Source organism: Balaenoptera ricei, chromosome 20 (assembly GCF_028023285.1).
Source record: "Balaenoptera ricei isolate mBalRic1 chromosome 20, mBalRic1.hap2, whole genome shotgun sequence".
NCBI classification, from domain to species: Eukaryota; Metazoa; Chordata; class Mammalia; order Artiodactyla; family Balaenopteridae; genus Balaenoptera; species Balaenoptera ricei.
The window spans coordinates 26,309,331-26,326,223 of record NC_082658.1 but is presented as its reverse complement, the minus strand read 5'-3'; the positions used below and the strand labels follow the sequence as shown (position 1 = coordinate 26,326,223).

General features: G+C 41.8%; 1 protein-coding gene across 4 annotated transcripts in view; it reads right to left on the bottom strand.

Moving 5' to 3' along the window:
• The window catches only part of SKAP1 (src kinase associated phosphoprotein 1), a 282,261-nt gene that overhangs the window by 14,722 nt on the left and 250,646 nt on the right, over window positions 1–16,893 (bottom strand). For 3 of the 4 annotated variants that reach the window (XM_059907441.1, XM_059907442.1, XM_059907444.1), the window contains 2 exons: window positions 14,049–14,099; window positions 6,891–6,991 (listed from right to left, as the gene is read on the bottom strand). In XM_059907441.1, coding sequence (XP_059763424.1) covers window positions 6,891–6,991; window positions 14,049–14,099 — 152 coding nt within the window. Of the gene's footprint in view, window positions 1–5,738; window positions 5,778–6,890; window positions 6,992–14,048; window positions 14,100–16,893 lie in introns of those variants that run through there. The other variant, XM_059907443.1, reaches the window with a different exon arrangement.

The following is a 16,893-nucleotide window of genomic DNA, read 5'->3' as shown; positions in this document are numbered from 1 at the left end:
CTGAAAGGGGTGTGTGTGTGTGTGTGTGTGTGTGTGTGTGTGTAGAAAGTGAAGGGTCTTGTTCAGGACAACAGTTCAGGACTAAGGAGATTAAAGTGGAAAATGCCAATTTTACTCTTTTTTTAAAAAAATGGGTTTTATAATAAATGGCCAGGGTTTAGAGAATACGGTTGATATGTAGCCGGGTCTCTTGTCTGCAGGTTTATATGCACGCATTTGCACACACACATACACGCATAAACACACATACACACACGCACACTCACAAACACCCTCTCCCTTTTGTCCTCTCTTGGAATGGGTGTCCCCTCATTTATAAAAATTACCTGGAAGGAATGAGGCTGCCAGGGTTTGTTCTAGACGATTGGTTCCTGTCTGGGGGAAAGGAATGGCCTCTACTGAATTTGACCGGTGTATGACCGTTGCCTTCCAGCTGACCCCAAATCCCATTCCCATCCTCCTAACTCTATAGCCTCCCATAGGGGTTATTAATGAGAGAAAATACCATCATCATCATCATCTTCGTCATCACAGCACAGTGTTGACCTGCTTGTTAACGTGAAATGGGGTTATGGGGACAGCTTCTGCTTCTCTTTTCGTATCATCATAAATAAGAAAAGATATTTTCTGATGGTACCCTCCCTCACCGTCCCCTTTGGTTAGGTCAGAGGTGAATGATAGCTCTTTGGCAGGCATTGATCAGTTTCATCACTATGTTTGTGCAGTCTGTGCCCCAGGCCTGTATTCTCCCCACTTCCTACCCCCAAATTACCTCCCAAATTACCCTGCCCATCCCCCAGTCAACCAAGCGGAGGGTAATGGTGCCTGAGGAAGTCCTAAATGGACACTAGATGTCACCAAACACCTCCTTTCCCTCAGAGCCCTGAAATTAAAAAAAAAAAAAAAAAAAAAATTCTTCATTTAAAGCAATTGAAGGAATTAACTTATCTGTTTTTATGAGGGTGTTGTCACATTCAACTAAGCACACTGAAAAGAGGAAGTACTGCTGCATTCAGATAACTTTTACAACATACAAATCTCTTCTGGAGGGGTTGGGGTCAAGGGAGGGGAAAGGTCTACATTCTTTAAGTAGTCCTTTGAGGGAGTAGGTGAAGAACACCGGGCTTTAAAAATCCCATTATAACAGACATGGTGTTATGTTAACATAGTCCAGGTGTGCCAGGGACAGGCCTGCTGCATTCGGATAACTAGGAGCTGGGTTTGGAGCCAGGACCCGGCCTGAATTTAAGTAGCTCCAATCCAGTGCCGGAAGCTAACTGTCATCCAGGATGATGAAATCGGTCCATCCTCATCCACATAAGACCCATGGCCATCTGACAGCATCATATGTTCAATGTTAAACTTGACCTTGCCTTTAAGGCTCCCTGTTTCCATACCAACTGTGCCAGCAGAGAAGACAACCAAAGCATGGTGTGTTTGGGCAGTGAGAATATCTCCCCACCTTGGCTAAGCCACCATGTAAGTATAAACCTTCTGTGGTGCCCAGCTTGTTGCTCCAACGCTGCCTTCCATGGAAATAAGTAGCTGGAAGAACCTTGGAGGAGCCCAGGGCCAACTCATGAGTGACACAACATAAGCTCAAGAGATGTAGCCTATCAACTCTGTTTACCTTAAATGGTAAACAGGGACCATTTAAGGGTCATTCAGGGACCTCTTCTTCTTTCTAGACAACTGAGAAAGAGTTTCTTTCTCTCTCTAATTCGCCCTTATCTGCTGGACAGCTCATGTTACCACTATAAATTACTTCTGGAAGAGGAGGCCTAATTTTTAAATGGACGTTTATTTAGGTTATCTCGAAGAGTAGAACAAGCACCTTTATTATTTAGAAAAAGGTTCCCTAGTGAGAGGCCTTTAAGCCAGGAAGACAGAGTCACTTCTCTGAAACATGGGAACTGTGGCTCGTCTTATCCAAATAGAGACTTCTTACCTCCCTTTCTCCTACTTACAATAAATGCTCACAGCAGTGCTGGTCCACAGATGGGCCTTACGATCCTCAGATAAAAGGAACTAAGCCAGGGCGCAGTGTTCCTGCACCGAGGGTGATTCAGCACCTACCCTGTCATGCCTGGTGCTCAGGCTGAATGGATTTTTGGAGTACACCTGTTGTTGAACCCCTGCCAAGTACTGATGGCCACTAAACCCCAAATCACTTTTCCCCGCTGTTGATGTTTGGAATGTCAGACAGGACTGAGCAGCAGCCGGCGTGTATTTCAAACACAGCAGATGGATTTTTATATTAGCTCCTATTTCATGTTCAGGCAGAGCGACCGCCACACTAAAACCGCAGCCTCTGTGCTGCCGAGTTTGCTTCTGTGAGATTAATTTTGTGAAATTAATTGGGACAAGATTGAAAAGGAAATTAAAATGTAGCTGAGTGAATAGGCCTTTCAAACACCTTTTTCCTGCTCTATTCAAACTTGAATTCTGCGGTGGTCTCAGGAATCGTGGGAAGTAATTTACGGGAGCCATCGGTTACGTATGAGGAGATCTGCACAAGCACCACAATCTGGAGCCACTGAAGAGCGTTAAACACCCCGCCGTGGCCGGAGCTGCGTCCCTGCACTGGGTGGAAGCGAAGTTCGGTCCCTGCACCAAAAATGCTGTTCAGAAATATCTGGGCCCAAAAGGAACGCGGGAACGTCCACTGGATGCACAGATCTGCTCCATTATTAAAATCTCCTTTTAATATATTTGCGGCCCAAATTGGAACTCAGTGCATTAAGTGGGCATGCAACTTTGTGGGGCTTAGTACGGATAGATGTGTTAGGGGAGGTGGGCGGGGTCCTGCAGACTGTGCCATTGCTTATTGTTTCAGAGCTGCGATACATGGCTCTGGCCTCTCCTCAAAGAAGTTTGAGCAATTGATCAATTTTGCCAGTGACAAACTCTCTCAGACCAGGAAAGGCACAGCGCATTTCCATGTAAGGCCTCTTCACTGGATGGCCTTCTATTTCCAAGAGAGGACTTTCTGAGCTTTCGAATATCTCCGTGAAGAGTTCTTGGCAAGACAGGCTACCTTTTTTTTCCTCTCAATTCACTAATAATTTATTGAACTCCTAGTGCGTACCCAATATTGACCCCAAAAGTTTACTCTATTGTTAGTGGAAAAGAAGGGAATATAATAATAATTATCATCCTAGATGCCAGGCGCTTCTTTACACAAATTCTCTAATGAAAGTATCACAACACCCTATAAATAGAAATTATCCCATTTTTACAGATGAGGAAACTGAGGATTAGCAAGATTAAGTGACTTTGTTCAGGGTCACATAAATAACCCACCTGTTGACGATTTGCTTCCCTAAGAATAGGACAGGTGATGGGCATTTGGTTACCTATGGGGGTGCAGCTTTCTTACCCAGCCAGTCATCTTCTCTGGAAAAAAATTTTTAAAAGGGTAAATAGCTGTCTTTCTGGGATCATTCCTGTCCAAAGGCCCTAGACCCTAACAGACTCTCTTGGCTCTAGGATTCTAGGATTCAGGGTTGGGTCATACTTGGGCAACTATTAAGAAACAGTAGGTGTGGTGTGTGTGTGTATGTTTATGTATATATATATATATATATATATATATATATAAAATGAATATTATTAATCTATAAATAAGAATGAAATAATGCCATTTGCAGCAACATGGATGGACCTAGAGATTATCATACTAAGTGTAGTAAGTCAGAGAAAGACAAATATCATATGATATCACTTATATGTGGAATCTGAAAAAAATGATACAAATGAACTTAGTATTTATAAAATAGAAATAGACTCATAGACACAGAAAACAATCTTATGGTTACCAAAGGGGAAAGGGGGAGGGAAGGATAAATTAGGAGTTTGGGATTAGCAGATACATACTACTCTATATAAAATAGATAAACAACAAAGTCCCACTGTATAGCACAAGGAACTAAATTCAATATCTTGTAATGAACTATAACGGAAAAGAATCTGAAAAAGAATATATATATATATATATATATATATACATATACATGTAAAACTGAATCACTTTGCTATACACCAGAAACTAACACAACATTGTAAATCAACTATACTTCAATTAAAAAAAAAAACAAATAAATACCAAAAAAAAAAGAGAGAAAGAAACAGCAGGGAGCAGCAGGAGCCCAAGAATAAAGTTATTACCCCCCAACTCCCACCCCACTTCCCCATCCAGGGGCCACTTCTGTTCTCTACCTGCCACCCCCTGCCCCTCAGGATACTTCTCTTATACAAAGAGAGAGGGAAAAGCCGAATGCATTTATGAGGGCCCAAAACAAAAGAACTTAGAATTTTTTTGTTTGTTTAATCTGAATAAATAATTAAAGCTAAGACACATTTTTGTGTGGAATTTCTTTAGCAGATTTGCAAAGTCAGCCTCACCATGTTTATTTAGACCGGGAATGTTTGAGGTGGAAGGAACCTTAGAGATCTAACACAACTCCCTCGTTTTACAGGTAAGGAAACTGCTCCAGGTAAGCTGAGCTGCACTCAGTTGCATCTTGTCTTGTGTTTCTCAGGGAAATAAACTTCTCTAGGTTCCTAAGAAGTGGGCTTTTCTTGCCTGACAAAAGTTCTACTGGCTACAGAGAAAAGTAAAATGGAGATTTCTAGATACCATTTTTCTGGACTAACCTCAACTTGGGTCAGTTCTGTCCCTGCAGGTGTGAGAGGCAGGCTGCAGAGTGTAACTGACTCCAATAAAGGAAGCCAGCTGGGGCTAAATATGAATAATATGGAATAAATTTAGGATCCATATGAGAGAAAATTCCTGAGATTAGGAGTTACTGAACATCTGAATAGACATACAGCTGATAATGGCAGTGGAATCTCCTTTTCTATCTGTCTGAATTGGTTCATTTGTGCTTTTTAGAGGCAAGGGAATGGATCGGGTGGCCTTTTAAGGTTCCTTCCTGTCCAAGGACTCTTATTGAGTTAAGTAATATAATAAAGGTAAATCCAATCTGAAATGCTCCCCAAGCCAACGTTAACTGGAATGAAGTTTTATGAGGGAAACTTCAGTTAAGCTTCTAGCTTCTCATTTCTTCCCTTGCCATGCAGAGATTAGCAATGTGGAGAAGGGTGGCAACTGGTGTGCTACTACCAAGGTAAGGGATGACTACGAACTCAGGACCTTCCAGGAGATGGAGAAAGATGCCCGATAGAACCAAGGCAGCAAACTATTCCCTGTGAATTAAACTCTGATATATTGGCTTTTAGTAATGGAGGAGGGGAAGGGGGGTTGGTTAAAAAAACCCAAAACAGGTTGGGGAAGGTCCCCATGTTCTTTGGTATCTCAAAATTACAACAGTCCTGGTAACAGCAGACAGCTCTATACTGCAGGGCAAGTCACCGCACAGCCCCTTCTAAATGGAGGAAAGGGACCCCCACTGAGAAGTCATTAACAAAGGCAAAAGACGTGCAAAACAAACAGAATAATCATGACCGAGAGAGAAGGCCAGCAGACAGTCTGGCTCTGTTCTCCCCTCCTCCTGCTGCAGGCACCTCAGACAATGTAAACAGTTAATTTGTTCACCTGCAGGCTCTGGGCAAACAGAGGCCTGGTCACACCTGAGTGGATAACTCGATTACCCCAGCGTGGTAATGTACACAAATTCTATTACTCGGCAAACCTTGCTTTCCCGGCATTTGAAATACCAATCAGGCCAATGTCCACTCCCTTCTTTGCTTCCAATTTATTCTTGGTGTATTGGAGCTGCACCGGAATGGCACTAGGGTGGTGCTGAATTAGGAGTCTGGAAGAAATCAGTAGAAGATTGTGATCTCACCCAGCAGGGATTGCAGGCCTCCTGCTCTCTGGAAAAAGATTGGGTCTGAATTTGGTCCTAGTTCAAATGGGACTCGTTGGAACAGCTGGAAGGTACCTTCCTTCAGCCCTGGTCTGTTTCTTAAGGAGCTTGTGGTATATTTCAAACTGAGACAAACACCTGGTCAAGGTAATGACATTTACAGAACAAAGATAAATTGCAAATGATGGGTTAATAACACAATGGGTTTTCAATTTTCCTTTATGGAGTTCACATACTAATCAATTAAAGAGCAAATTGTGCCTCTTTCAAAAATGTGTTTGTTGATATTGATTGCCTCATAGAGGGAGAACTTTTTAACAAGTTTTTTAGGGACAGAATCGATTTCCTTAGCCCACCTATACAGAATATGTGCAGTCTTTCTTTACAAGGATGGTGTTACTGATCCCTCAAACAGTAGCCCATGAGTTTTGAAGCTTCTTCACATTGGTGATGGATCTGCAATAATATATCCTTATTTTTGCCCATTTTTTTGTATCCAGCAATACCATTTGTGAGATGGTTAGCTGTGGCTAGGGGCTACCTCTGTGACTGAGGAAGAGAATGAAGTTAGCTGGCCCTTGAGTTGGATTCACTATCTTGGCCTTGTCAGCACTTGCTCAAACCAACTGAGCTAACTAGCTCTGACTCCTCCCCCCATATATAACTATGTTACAGTGTTGTTTATCTATAGATGAAATAAGAAGGCGGCTGACCCAGCTAGAATATTTTCAAGAGTATTTTACGGTAATAAATTATGTACGTGGTGATGACCTTTTAAGCACCACAAGACCCTTTTAAAAAGATCAAATTTTGATTGGCATAGTTTTAAGTATTATGTCTACTTTATTTTATTTTTAAATTTGAAAATTGGTTCCTGAATCTGAATTTTCAATTAAAAATTTCCCTGACAATTATAAGACAATTGAAGTTTACGTGTGAGGGAGCCATGTGATACACACAAGAGAAGAATATGACATGGGATAATTCTGGTTATGGTGACTACATCATCAAGAGTGAGAACATCGACTTTTGATCCAAGCCCCACACTCTAATCCTTACCTTGCTCAGAATGCGGATGAGGTCACCCCGTTGGAAGGACAGTTCGTCTGGCTGGTCACCATGGCAATCCCATAGGCCCTGATAATAATTGGCATAGTCCACTGATCAAAGAGAGGAGAAATCAAAGTTAAAAGGACCCTGTCTTTTTCTATGGAGCCCACATTTTTGCTGCAAATGGAAACCAAGGTTCTGATATTACCCCCAGGAAACCTAAGATTCAGGGGGTTTGGGATGAGACACAGCCAGACACTCAGCATGAGCAAAGGACTGTGGGAGAAGGAGATCATTAACTAACATTAAATATTTACAGTTCACCCTTAGTCAGATGCTATTCAGTAACATGATAAATATATTCGTTTATTAATAAAAGAAAATCAGGCAGGTAATTTTTCACTTGGTTTATAAATAAGCAGCACAAAGAGATTTTCTGCCAGACTTTCTTCATCCAGGGCATCTAAACTATCCAGTGCTTCTTTTTATTACCCATTGAAGGAATGAGATAAGTCTCCGACTTCTGCCTGTTTACACGAGAGGCTGAGTCAGCCAGCACCGATCTGCATTGCAGTCTCACAGGTTGGCCTCCTCTGTTACACAGGAACTTCATCCTGGGCACTTCCCACCCAGGTACTTACTATATGAGGTAATTACCAATAAATGTGGAAACGAATAGCACAGTCTTTAAGTGGAACCAAGGGGGTGTCTCATCCATTACAACTAAATTCTGGGTGGGCTGGCCCTTTTCCAGCATCTCATTTGTAGACGCTGAACATGTCTGCTAAGATTTATCTGCAAGCCCCCAGGGGAACAGAAACCAAAGTGATCTGCATTAAAAATGAAAGCAACGGAAGACGAAGACGACAAACCAAGCTTTAGAAGCAGCTGAAGAGATTTACTGGGCTTCTCAGCAAGACTAGATGGCAGTGATGCCACAGGACAGTCATCGATTCTTAACAATGAAGGATTCGTATTGATCTTCTTCTACCCGGAAAGGTTAAACACTAGAGTACAAAGTGGGAGAGGATCTGGGGATTTGAATGGCAGGAGAGCGAATGCCCACTGGACCAGGGATAATGTGGCAGTGCTCCCCGTTCCTTAGGACACTATGTATGAGAGTGATATGCAAAGCACCTACAAAAGATGACATTCCTACTGATGGGAGTTAGGAGTCCTGGGTTCCAATTAAAATTCAGATGATCTGGGGGGACCTTATTCTACAGTTTCCACCTTTCCCTTCATTTGTCTTGACCCTCCCATGAAGAGTGATGGTGCTAGTTGCTGAGGATGGGAATAGACAGAGGGCAAGTGGGCAGTGGGGGGACAGAGGCCCTGGCTATATTTGCTTTTTTTCTCCTTGTTCCTAACTTATGAGCAATTCAAAGAATAAAGGCGCAGAGGAATAAAATCCCTATATGTCTCTGGAAAAGAACTTTAGCAGGAATCTTAAAGTGCACAAAAACAGAGGGGGACAGAGCTGTTTAGTTAAGATTCAGATATTGCAAACAAAAGTAAAAATGTTAACCATATAGAAACTCAAGCATGTTTTCTTTACACAGAAAATGTTTGTATATGCAGCAGACAACAGAGGGTAGCAAACAAGACAATTACACTGGAAACATTCTCACACAGACTTAAGAATATGTTTGGAAAAAAAATTCTTTAGGAAAAAATGCTAACTATTGAAAAGACAAGGCATGTTTTTTTGGGGGGGATATCAGTGCATGAAATAATAGAGAAATATCAGTTCCTGAAAAATGAAAGTAGTTTTCCCAGAGGATATAATGCTTTTTCAGTTGTAATGGAGTTGATTATTCACCCCAAGATTTTGCCTAAGTTTAGGAATGAAAAGTATATTGACATCAATATTCTTCATGGATTTATATGTGATAAAGAAAATAATTTTATAAAAATAGATTTTTTAAAAACATAACTTGATGTTTCCAAATTGTAAGACTGACAAAGTTCTCTTGGCTTTTTCTGGCCTAGCAGATGGTCACTGTGGTGTACTGCTCCCCACGTGCCTGGGTGTGGGACAGCTCCTGAGATTATGAGTACCTTTTGGGTATATATGTAAAAAGTGATTTGATATTGGGTATATAAGACACCTGGGGAGAACACCTGGAAAAAGAGCTATTCTAAAAGCACAACAGATCATAGGGAATGCAAGAAGCTAGCAGAAAAACAAAAACCTTCCAAGAAAAACTAAAGATAGAAGATGCCTTCAATTTTTCATAAGCTAAAGGCCCAAAGAAGATAGAGCTCAGGAATCCAGGAGGTAGTTTAGCCTAGCCCAAGAACTGGAATCGTCAGAATCATAACAAGGCTGCTTTGGAAAATAAGCAGAACGAAGGGCTAAAAATGGGGAAAAGGTTGGACTTGCTATCTAAACAGAGGTATTCTGGTATTAAAGAAATCAGGGAGAGGAACGTCTTAACTGGACAAGATTGGATTCTGTATTGCAGACTCCCAGTTTAACACATGTGATTGGCTTTAGGTATATGTGTGCACACAACTTCACTACATTCATTCTTTAGCCTTCAACAGACATGTACACAGAACCTACTGTACCAGGGACTATGCTAGATGCTGGGAATTCTGCATCAGCCACGCACACGGTCCTTGCCCTTAGGGCTGCCATCCGGCAGTGGAGGCACCATGAAACAGTCACACAACTATTTATTTATTTATGATTGCGATATGTCTGCAAAGGAGAAGTTGAGGCTCCTGTGTATAATAGGGAATCTAACCTAGTCTGAGGGGTCAGAGAACATTTCCCTGAAGCTTTAGTTGTAAAACAAAAGCCTGATCGAACCTTGAAGAGGTGAAGAGGTAAGGCCAAGGAGGGCTTTATTCTTGAAGCTTGGCCCCAGGAAGAGCTTGAAGGCTGGGAGGTCTGCTGGGCCAGTCCAGCTTCTCCCTATGCCCAGCATGTCCTATGAACAGAGGAAGCATAAGGAGACTTTGATGTCTTTAGATCAGTAAGGAATTGGGAGCCTGAGAGGAATGATTGCCTCTGTGGGCTGGACTGAAGTTCCTTTAGGTTTACACTCCTCTGGCAGCAGTCTGAGATCAGAAATAGTGCAGCATTCTGACCATTTAATTAATTCAAAACATCTTCATTCTCATTTTGAGGACATTATTCCATCTAATTATTTTTTTCCAGTCTGTCCATTTGGAATGAAAAACAAAAGAATAAAGCTTAATGCCAGCATTTCTCAATGTCTCTCCAAAAAACGTAACTCTGCACTAAATAAAGCCTGGTAATTCAAAAGCAAAGCACTAATATATTCAGCATAAAACAGACAGAGGACCTAGAGCAATAATGACACCACTAATAACTAAAACAGTTATAACAATTAACAACAATTACAATGATAGAGAAGCTAATGGGTATGGTCACAGCATTTAAATTGCCAGCAGAGCTGAGGAGGACTTTTTCTAGAGAAAAAAAAAGGGGGGAAGCATCTTATTTTCTTTATCCCATGTAAGAGAAGCTATGCTCCCAGCAGGTAAAATGTCATAGGAAGACTAGCAGCAGACCAAGTTAAAAAATATATTGTTTTTCTCTCTTTTCTAGGTATTTATTGCAAAGCATCTGTCATTCCACACCAAGTCTTTATAACCAGTGACAGTCATTTCTCCTGTAACTGAGGCCAAGTTGGTGCTACTATTGACAGAGTCAATATTTGAAAATGAGCCTCCATGACGGGGAGAGTTCTAAGGTGAAAGCAGCAGACACCATTCTGCCTTTCTCCCTCCTTAGGGACAACAGAGCCTGACTGTGTTCTTTCCAGAGTTCATATGTCACCTTGGGCTTCTGTTTGGGGGATATTGGGTAGCTGCAGAATTCAAGCTGTGACCAAGGAAAAGAGGCAAAAGGCAAGTCAGCATGTTGTTTACATTTTCTTGATAAGCAAAAGGACTGTGCCAATGTGGCCCTGGGTATAACTACTTAACAGATTATAGAAAAGAGAGACAAAAGGAGAAGACAGATAGAGCCAGTTCTTGCTAGAGCATGAGAAATGGACAAAGAAGGCCAAAGCAATGCCCCATTGGAAGGGACTTGAAATGTTCTCTAGGCCAGGCCAGAAAGGCCACCATGTTCAGTCCATTAAAGCAGACTCAGCCTGATACCTTATTAACCATTTCAGAAATAAAGGCATAAAAAATTTTGCCAAGCTCCACTGACTATGACACCAGAACAGGAAGAGCAACTGAACAATACTATTTGCTTGTTTTCACAGCCCTTTAGTCTTTGAGTTTTGAAATTACTATGGTCCTTAATGATGATCCTTAATGATGATAAGTATGATCTTGAAGTGGGGAACACTCACAGATCCTAATTTTCATCTCCTGTTTTCCTTTTATTGGGCCAAAGTTATAGCTGGGTGACGATCCACTCACATTTGTCTTGGGAAATAGGTTTCAAAAAGTAAGAGCTGCAAATACCTCTGTGGCTTCCCTCTGTTTCTTTTGTGTAATAGTTCACTCCATTGGCTGCCACTAAAGTGGAAAAAGTGCCTCAGAAATGGAATGCTCATCAGCAACCATTTTTCTGCCCTGCACAAATGAGTGAACATGGGCTCCCCCTTGGCTGAGTTTGCCTACAACTTCAGAGCGAAAGCAACCTGTTTCAAGATCCTCCTTGGTCAGAGGTTTGACGTATCTAAGGATGATTTGTGCCTCCAGCTCTGCTTTTTGTTTTTCATGGCATACCCAAGCAAACGGCCAGTCGTTTTCATACAGACAGCACAGAATGAGTTTTATTTTTGGTTACCTGGACAATGCCCTCTCATGATAGGGAAGGGAGATAAGCTGTCATCACCAAAGACACTTAGTGTTAGACTGTTAGGCTGATGGGTTGGAATTCAGTGAAAATCTGAGGTGTTGAAGAGTCACTCATTAGAATAACCCTGTTACTAACAGTCAAGCTGTAAACCGAGCTCTTTATAGATTGAATAATCAATACTACAAGGCCGTGATAGATTTTCTAGGTAACAGAACAAAATAAAAGAAATTACATCTTACAGGGTCATTAACACCCAATCAGGATAAACTGAATTCCTTTTTCCCCTCTTCTGATAAGCTCTTAGTTGGGCTTTAAAAATGTAAGCAGTTCCATCAGGGAAAAGCACAGCATTCCAGGAAAAGGATCCCTGGAATAGTGAAGAAAAGTATGTGGATTTTAAAGGTGACCCTGCTAGCCATGGTATCTTTCAGGAGAAAATACTTTTCCCTCTCAAAGGGCATGTGATACCTGACTTGCCCAAGTGAACCAAGCCTGTGTAGCTTGCCTATTACAGAAGAATTCACATTGTCCTGGAGCTCCCTGCCTTTTATATGCCTACCCATCCCTCGAACCTCTGTATTTTACTGTTTTAAAGCTAAGCGATGACATTTGGATGTTACATATTTGTTGCAGTTTCTATAGCTCCTTTGTAGAAAAGGCACCATATAAATTCAATAAATAAATAAGTAAACACAGATAATATAAATTCCTGCCTCAGATTCTGCAGAGAGAGGGAAAAGTCCTCCTCTGTTTTTTTAATCACTAAGTCACCAATCATTATAACTGGTGGGAGGTATAAACCGTAGAAACATATTTAGAGCTCACTACACTTTAACAACACCTATTTTGGAGGCAGGAAGCATGAGGAACAAAGGGTTTTGTTTTTTTTTTTTAAATGTACTTGAATTATAGCTGCTGGAACAGCTAAGAAATAAATCTCTCCTCACTCTTCAGATTGAACCTTAGAAAGAGGGGTGGAAGGAAGAAAAGAGATGAGGGAGACGTCTGAAACTGAATTTTAGGCTTTTGCCAGAAGACTGCTGCTTCCCAAGGGAGTTTAAAGTTGGCCATAGGAAGCTTCTAGTTACTCCACCCAAGCTGTCCACATGAAGTGCTTCTTTCCTGCACTAGTGAGGGAAGTTGGTTGAGAAGAGACATATGTGGGACATGGCTCGGTCAGGAAACAGATTTTTTGTTGGAATTCTGTACGGCAAGTAGAACGGTAAAAACTAAGATTCAGAATGGACTTAATCACATGTGTTAACTGTCACGAGGTCCTTACTTGAAACTACGCTAACATTCCTGTTATACTTGCCTCAGTTCTCTCTCTGGCTTTGGCACATGAATTCTGCTGCTGCCTCTTTGCTGTCTTTTCTCTCCTCATGAGAAGCTGGGTGTTTATGAAGTTGGGTCCTTCACTAAACCTGTTACATATTCTCTTCCCATGGAGAATGAACCAAGGAAAGGGGCTTTGCTGAATGGATTAGGAAGAGAAGAAAAGGCACGAGGAAAGGAAGAGAGAGGAGAATAGGAAAAGGGGAGGCTGGAGAAACAGAGGGGGAGCAGGAGGGGAAGAGGGAAAGAACCCCTAGGCTTAAAACTTCCATAGAATTTCTAAGAAAAAGTCAGCCAGTATCTAAATCAGGCACTTTCAGGCTCTGCTGATGGAATGAATGTCCTTGAGGTGGCCTTTGCAGCACATATTCCTTTACAGACAATGACAGACTAGGTCCTTGGTCCACTTAAGGAGGCTTTAGAGGGGCATCTGACCTTAGAAAGGATGGGCTCACTAACAGACTGAAACATGGTTAACAGTCTGGGATGAATAAGAAGTAATTTTGTATTCAACAAAGCTGTTACATATTCATTTCCAAATGTGCCTGGAATCAAACCAGGCCATCAGAAGTCAGCATAACCAAGCAATTCTATCCTTCACCCCATGTTCACTTTTCAGATCTGACACATTTCCATTCCCCTCTGAACTTGCAATCTCCGGGCCTCTCAGATAGGAGACTTTTCCATTCTTTCCATTCTCAATCCTCTGATCTCTTAGAGATGAGACAAATCTATTTTCACTGTACTGATTTAAGAAATACTGATAGGAAAAAAATAAATATCTGGTTTGGCTTCCCACCCTCTCTAGGATAAATCTTAGCAGTTCTGGGAACATTAATTAAAGTGAATGGGTGGCTGCTTTTAAAGTTAAGATATTTCCTTGTCCGGTCATCTTATTCAGGACTGTTGAGGTCGACACACCAGTTACCCTCTTAATTAGCGAGTCTGGTAATGTTTGTAGTCAGAGAAAGGTGCTTTCTCCAGTGGGAAGCCTGAATGTCTTTTCCAGCACCTGTACATTTTTGAAGCTCTCATACCTCCTTTTTGTTGTGTGCCACTCTCATCCTCTTCTAGATCATGCTCTTCATCTGTGGGGATAAACATGATCAGCATTAGCAATTAGTGGTCAGTAGTCTGTTATTTGTACTGACGGGTCTTCTTTCTCTGAGCTCATCACACTCTCTTCTTTAAAGCAATAATTACCATTTTTTAAAAAATCATCTCTCACCTTCAACTGGCCTTCTCTTATTTCCATCTCTGTTCATTCATTCACAAACATTTTTAAGTGCTTACTGTACGCAAGACACTGCACTAGGAACTGGAGATGCAGTGATGGACAAGACTGGCCGGGTCCCCGCCCTATGGAGCTTCCAATCCACTGGATTATTTAGGTGCCTATTACTAGGATCCTAATCCTTTTCCTCAAACCCTATTTCTCCTCCCGTTCTAGCATTCTCTTCAAAATGTATTATCTCCACGTAAGCATCCAGAATTTCTGTGTGTGAAGCTAAGCACGTGTTTAAACCCTCTGTGATTAATTACTCCTTAATGTATCAAGCTTTGTTCAGCTGTTACAGAAGCTGGTCATGTACACAATTTTATGTTCTTAGTACTTGGGGCTTGTAGTTATCTTTTTTACTCTTGTTATTCAGCCTGCTTCACTCATGAGAGTGGAAGCTCCTGAGGGCAGTTGGAATGAATGGCAGGTACACAATGAATTCTAAGTCAATGCTATTTTCTAACTCCATCCAAGTGTTTATATGGTCAAAGTCACAACATGACTGGCCTAAGTTTCTTACCCACATTAACCTGTTTCATCCCAGACTTCGTACTATCTGATAACATGGGAATTGGATCCTTATCAAGAAAGCATGAGTACCAGAATCATATTAAGCTATTTTATATGTGGGGTAAAATGCACAGAAATACACTTGCTGTTCTCCTTTTCATCATTACCGCCCTCCACACACACACACACACACACACACACACACATGGAATGAATGGAGCATAAAAAGGAACATTTTGAGGGCTGAATACTCAGTTTCTTCCGGCCACATGTACTTTCCTTTCTCTCTGTGGATCTTAGGGCACTTACCTGTCTTGCTTCCCCATAGTTATGCCATTAAATGGAAACTTTGAGGCGATGGCATAGGACAGCCCTCCCCCCCCTTAAATATAAGGTTTATAGGGCAACATGAGTTCTGGTATGTCAGACTAGGGGAAGTAAACTCTAAGCTCATAACTAAGAAGAAACGGCATAAAAATATATTAAAACACTACAGAGCATTAAAGAATTGCAATTGATTTCACATACAAAATGATATAGCTCCCCTGAAAAAATTAAAATTAATATTGTTGGGATTGATACTTTGGGAAATAAGTCACGTTACCAAGATTTAAAAATATGTGGGACTTCCCTAGTGGCGCAGTGGTTAAGAATCCACCTGCTGGGCTTCCCTGGTGGTGCAGTGGTTGGGCGTCCGCCTGCCAATGCAGGGGACACGGGTTCGTGCCCCGGTCCGGGAAGATCCCACATGCCGCGGAGCGGCTGGTCCCGTGAGCCACAACTGCTGAGCCTGCGCGTCTGGAGCCTGTGCTCCGCAACGGGAGAGGCCGCGATAGTGAGAGGCCCGCGCACCGCGATGAAGAGTGGCCCGCGCTCGCCGCAACTGGAGAAAGCCCTCGCACAGAAACGAAGACCCAACACAGCCATAAATAAATAAATAAATAAATTAATTAAAAAAAAAAAAAAGAGAAAAGGGAAAAGGAAAACAATTAAAAAAAAAAAAAAAAAGAATCCACCTGCCAATGCAGGGGACACGGGTTCAAACCCTGGTCTGGGAAGATCCCACATGCCGCTGGAGCAACTAAGCCCATGCGCCACAACTACTGAGCCTGTGCTCTAGAGCCCGTGAGCCACAACTACTGAGCCTGCGTGCCCTAGAGCCCGTGCTCCACAACAAAGAGAAGCCACCACAATGAGAAGCCTGCGCACCGCAAGGAAGAGTAGCCCCCACTCGCCGCAACTAGAGAAAGCCCGTGCGCAACAACAAAGACCCAACGCAGCCAAAAAAAAAAAAAAAAAGTGATATATGATATCTATCTCTCTCTATATATAGATATAGGTAAATATATATCTGCCCTATAAGATTCTGTGGGAAAAGGACTCAACTCTACTTATCTCCATGTATGACCTTGCAGACAATTTCCTACTTACCACCTGTAGTGCTCCTCCACCTCTCCATGAGGAATAAAGATGTGAGATAATGGAGGAGTGAAATCAAATATGGGAAATAGATCAGGCTGAAATAAATCATGTTAAACATCATTCTTTGCACATTGTCTTCTTATTACTTGCCCACTTCTTTCCTTCCTCTGCTATGATGCTTTTCCTTTTTGACGTGGGACCAATTTCACAGGATTGAAAACATTCAAAGAAGAGCTGGTACGTCCTCAGTTTTAGAGATACCCAATAATTTGGACAGAGAACAGCTCTTTTGCTGATATCAAACATCTTAATTACAAAGACCAGTAATTTGCTGTGCTTAGGCACTTTTGCAGAGAGGGTTTGTTCTGCCTTTGCTGTCTGTGCGCAGATGTCTCTTCCTCCCAATTCTAATCAATGTAAATTGGGTCAGATCTCCGCTGTGAATTACAAATTGGATCCGAAGTTGGAGGGTCACCGTGCCTGCTACTCCACCTCCTTCCCACCACCATTAGATGGGAAGCTACACCAAAGATCTTTTCTAAATAAATCAGACTTTATTGTAAAACGTGGCCACTGACGAGACATAACCTCATTAGCATTGATTTTAAAATAAATTATTGAAAGTGTCGTGCCTGCTTTTGCATTTGTAAAATAGGAGAATGTAAATGTAT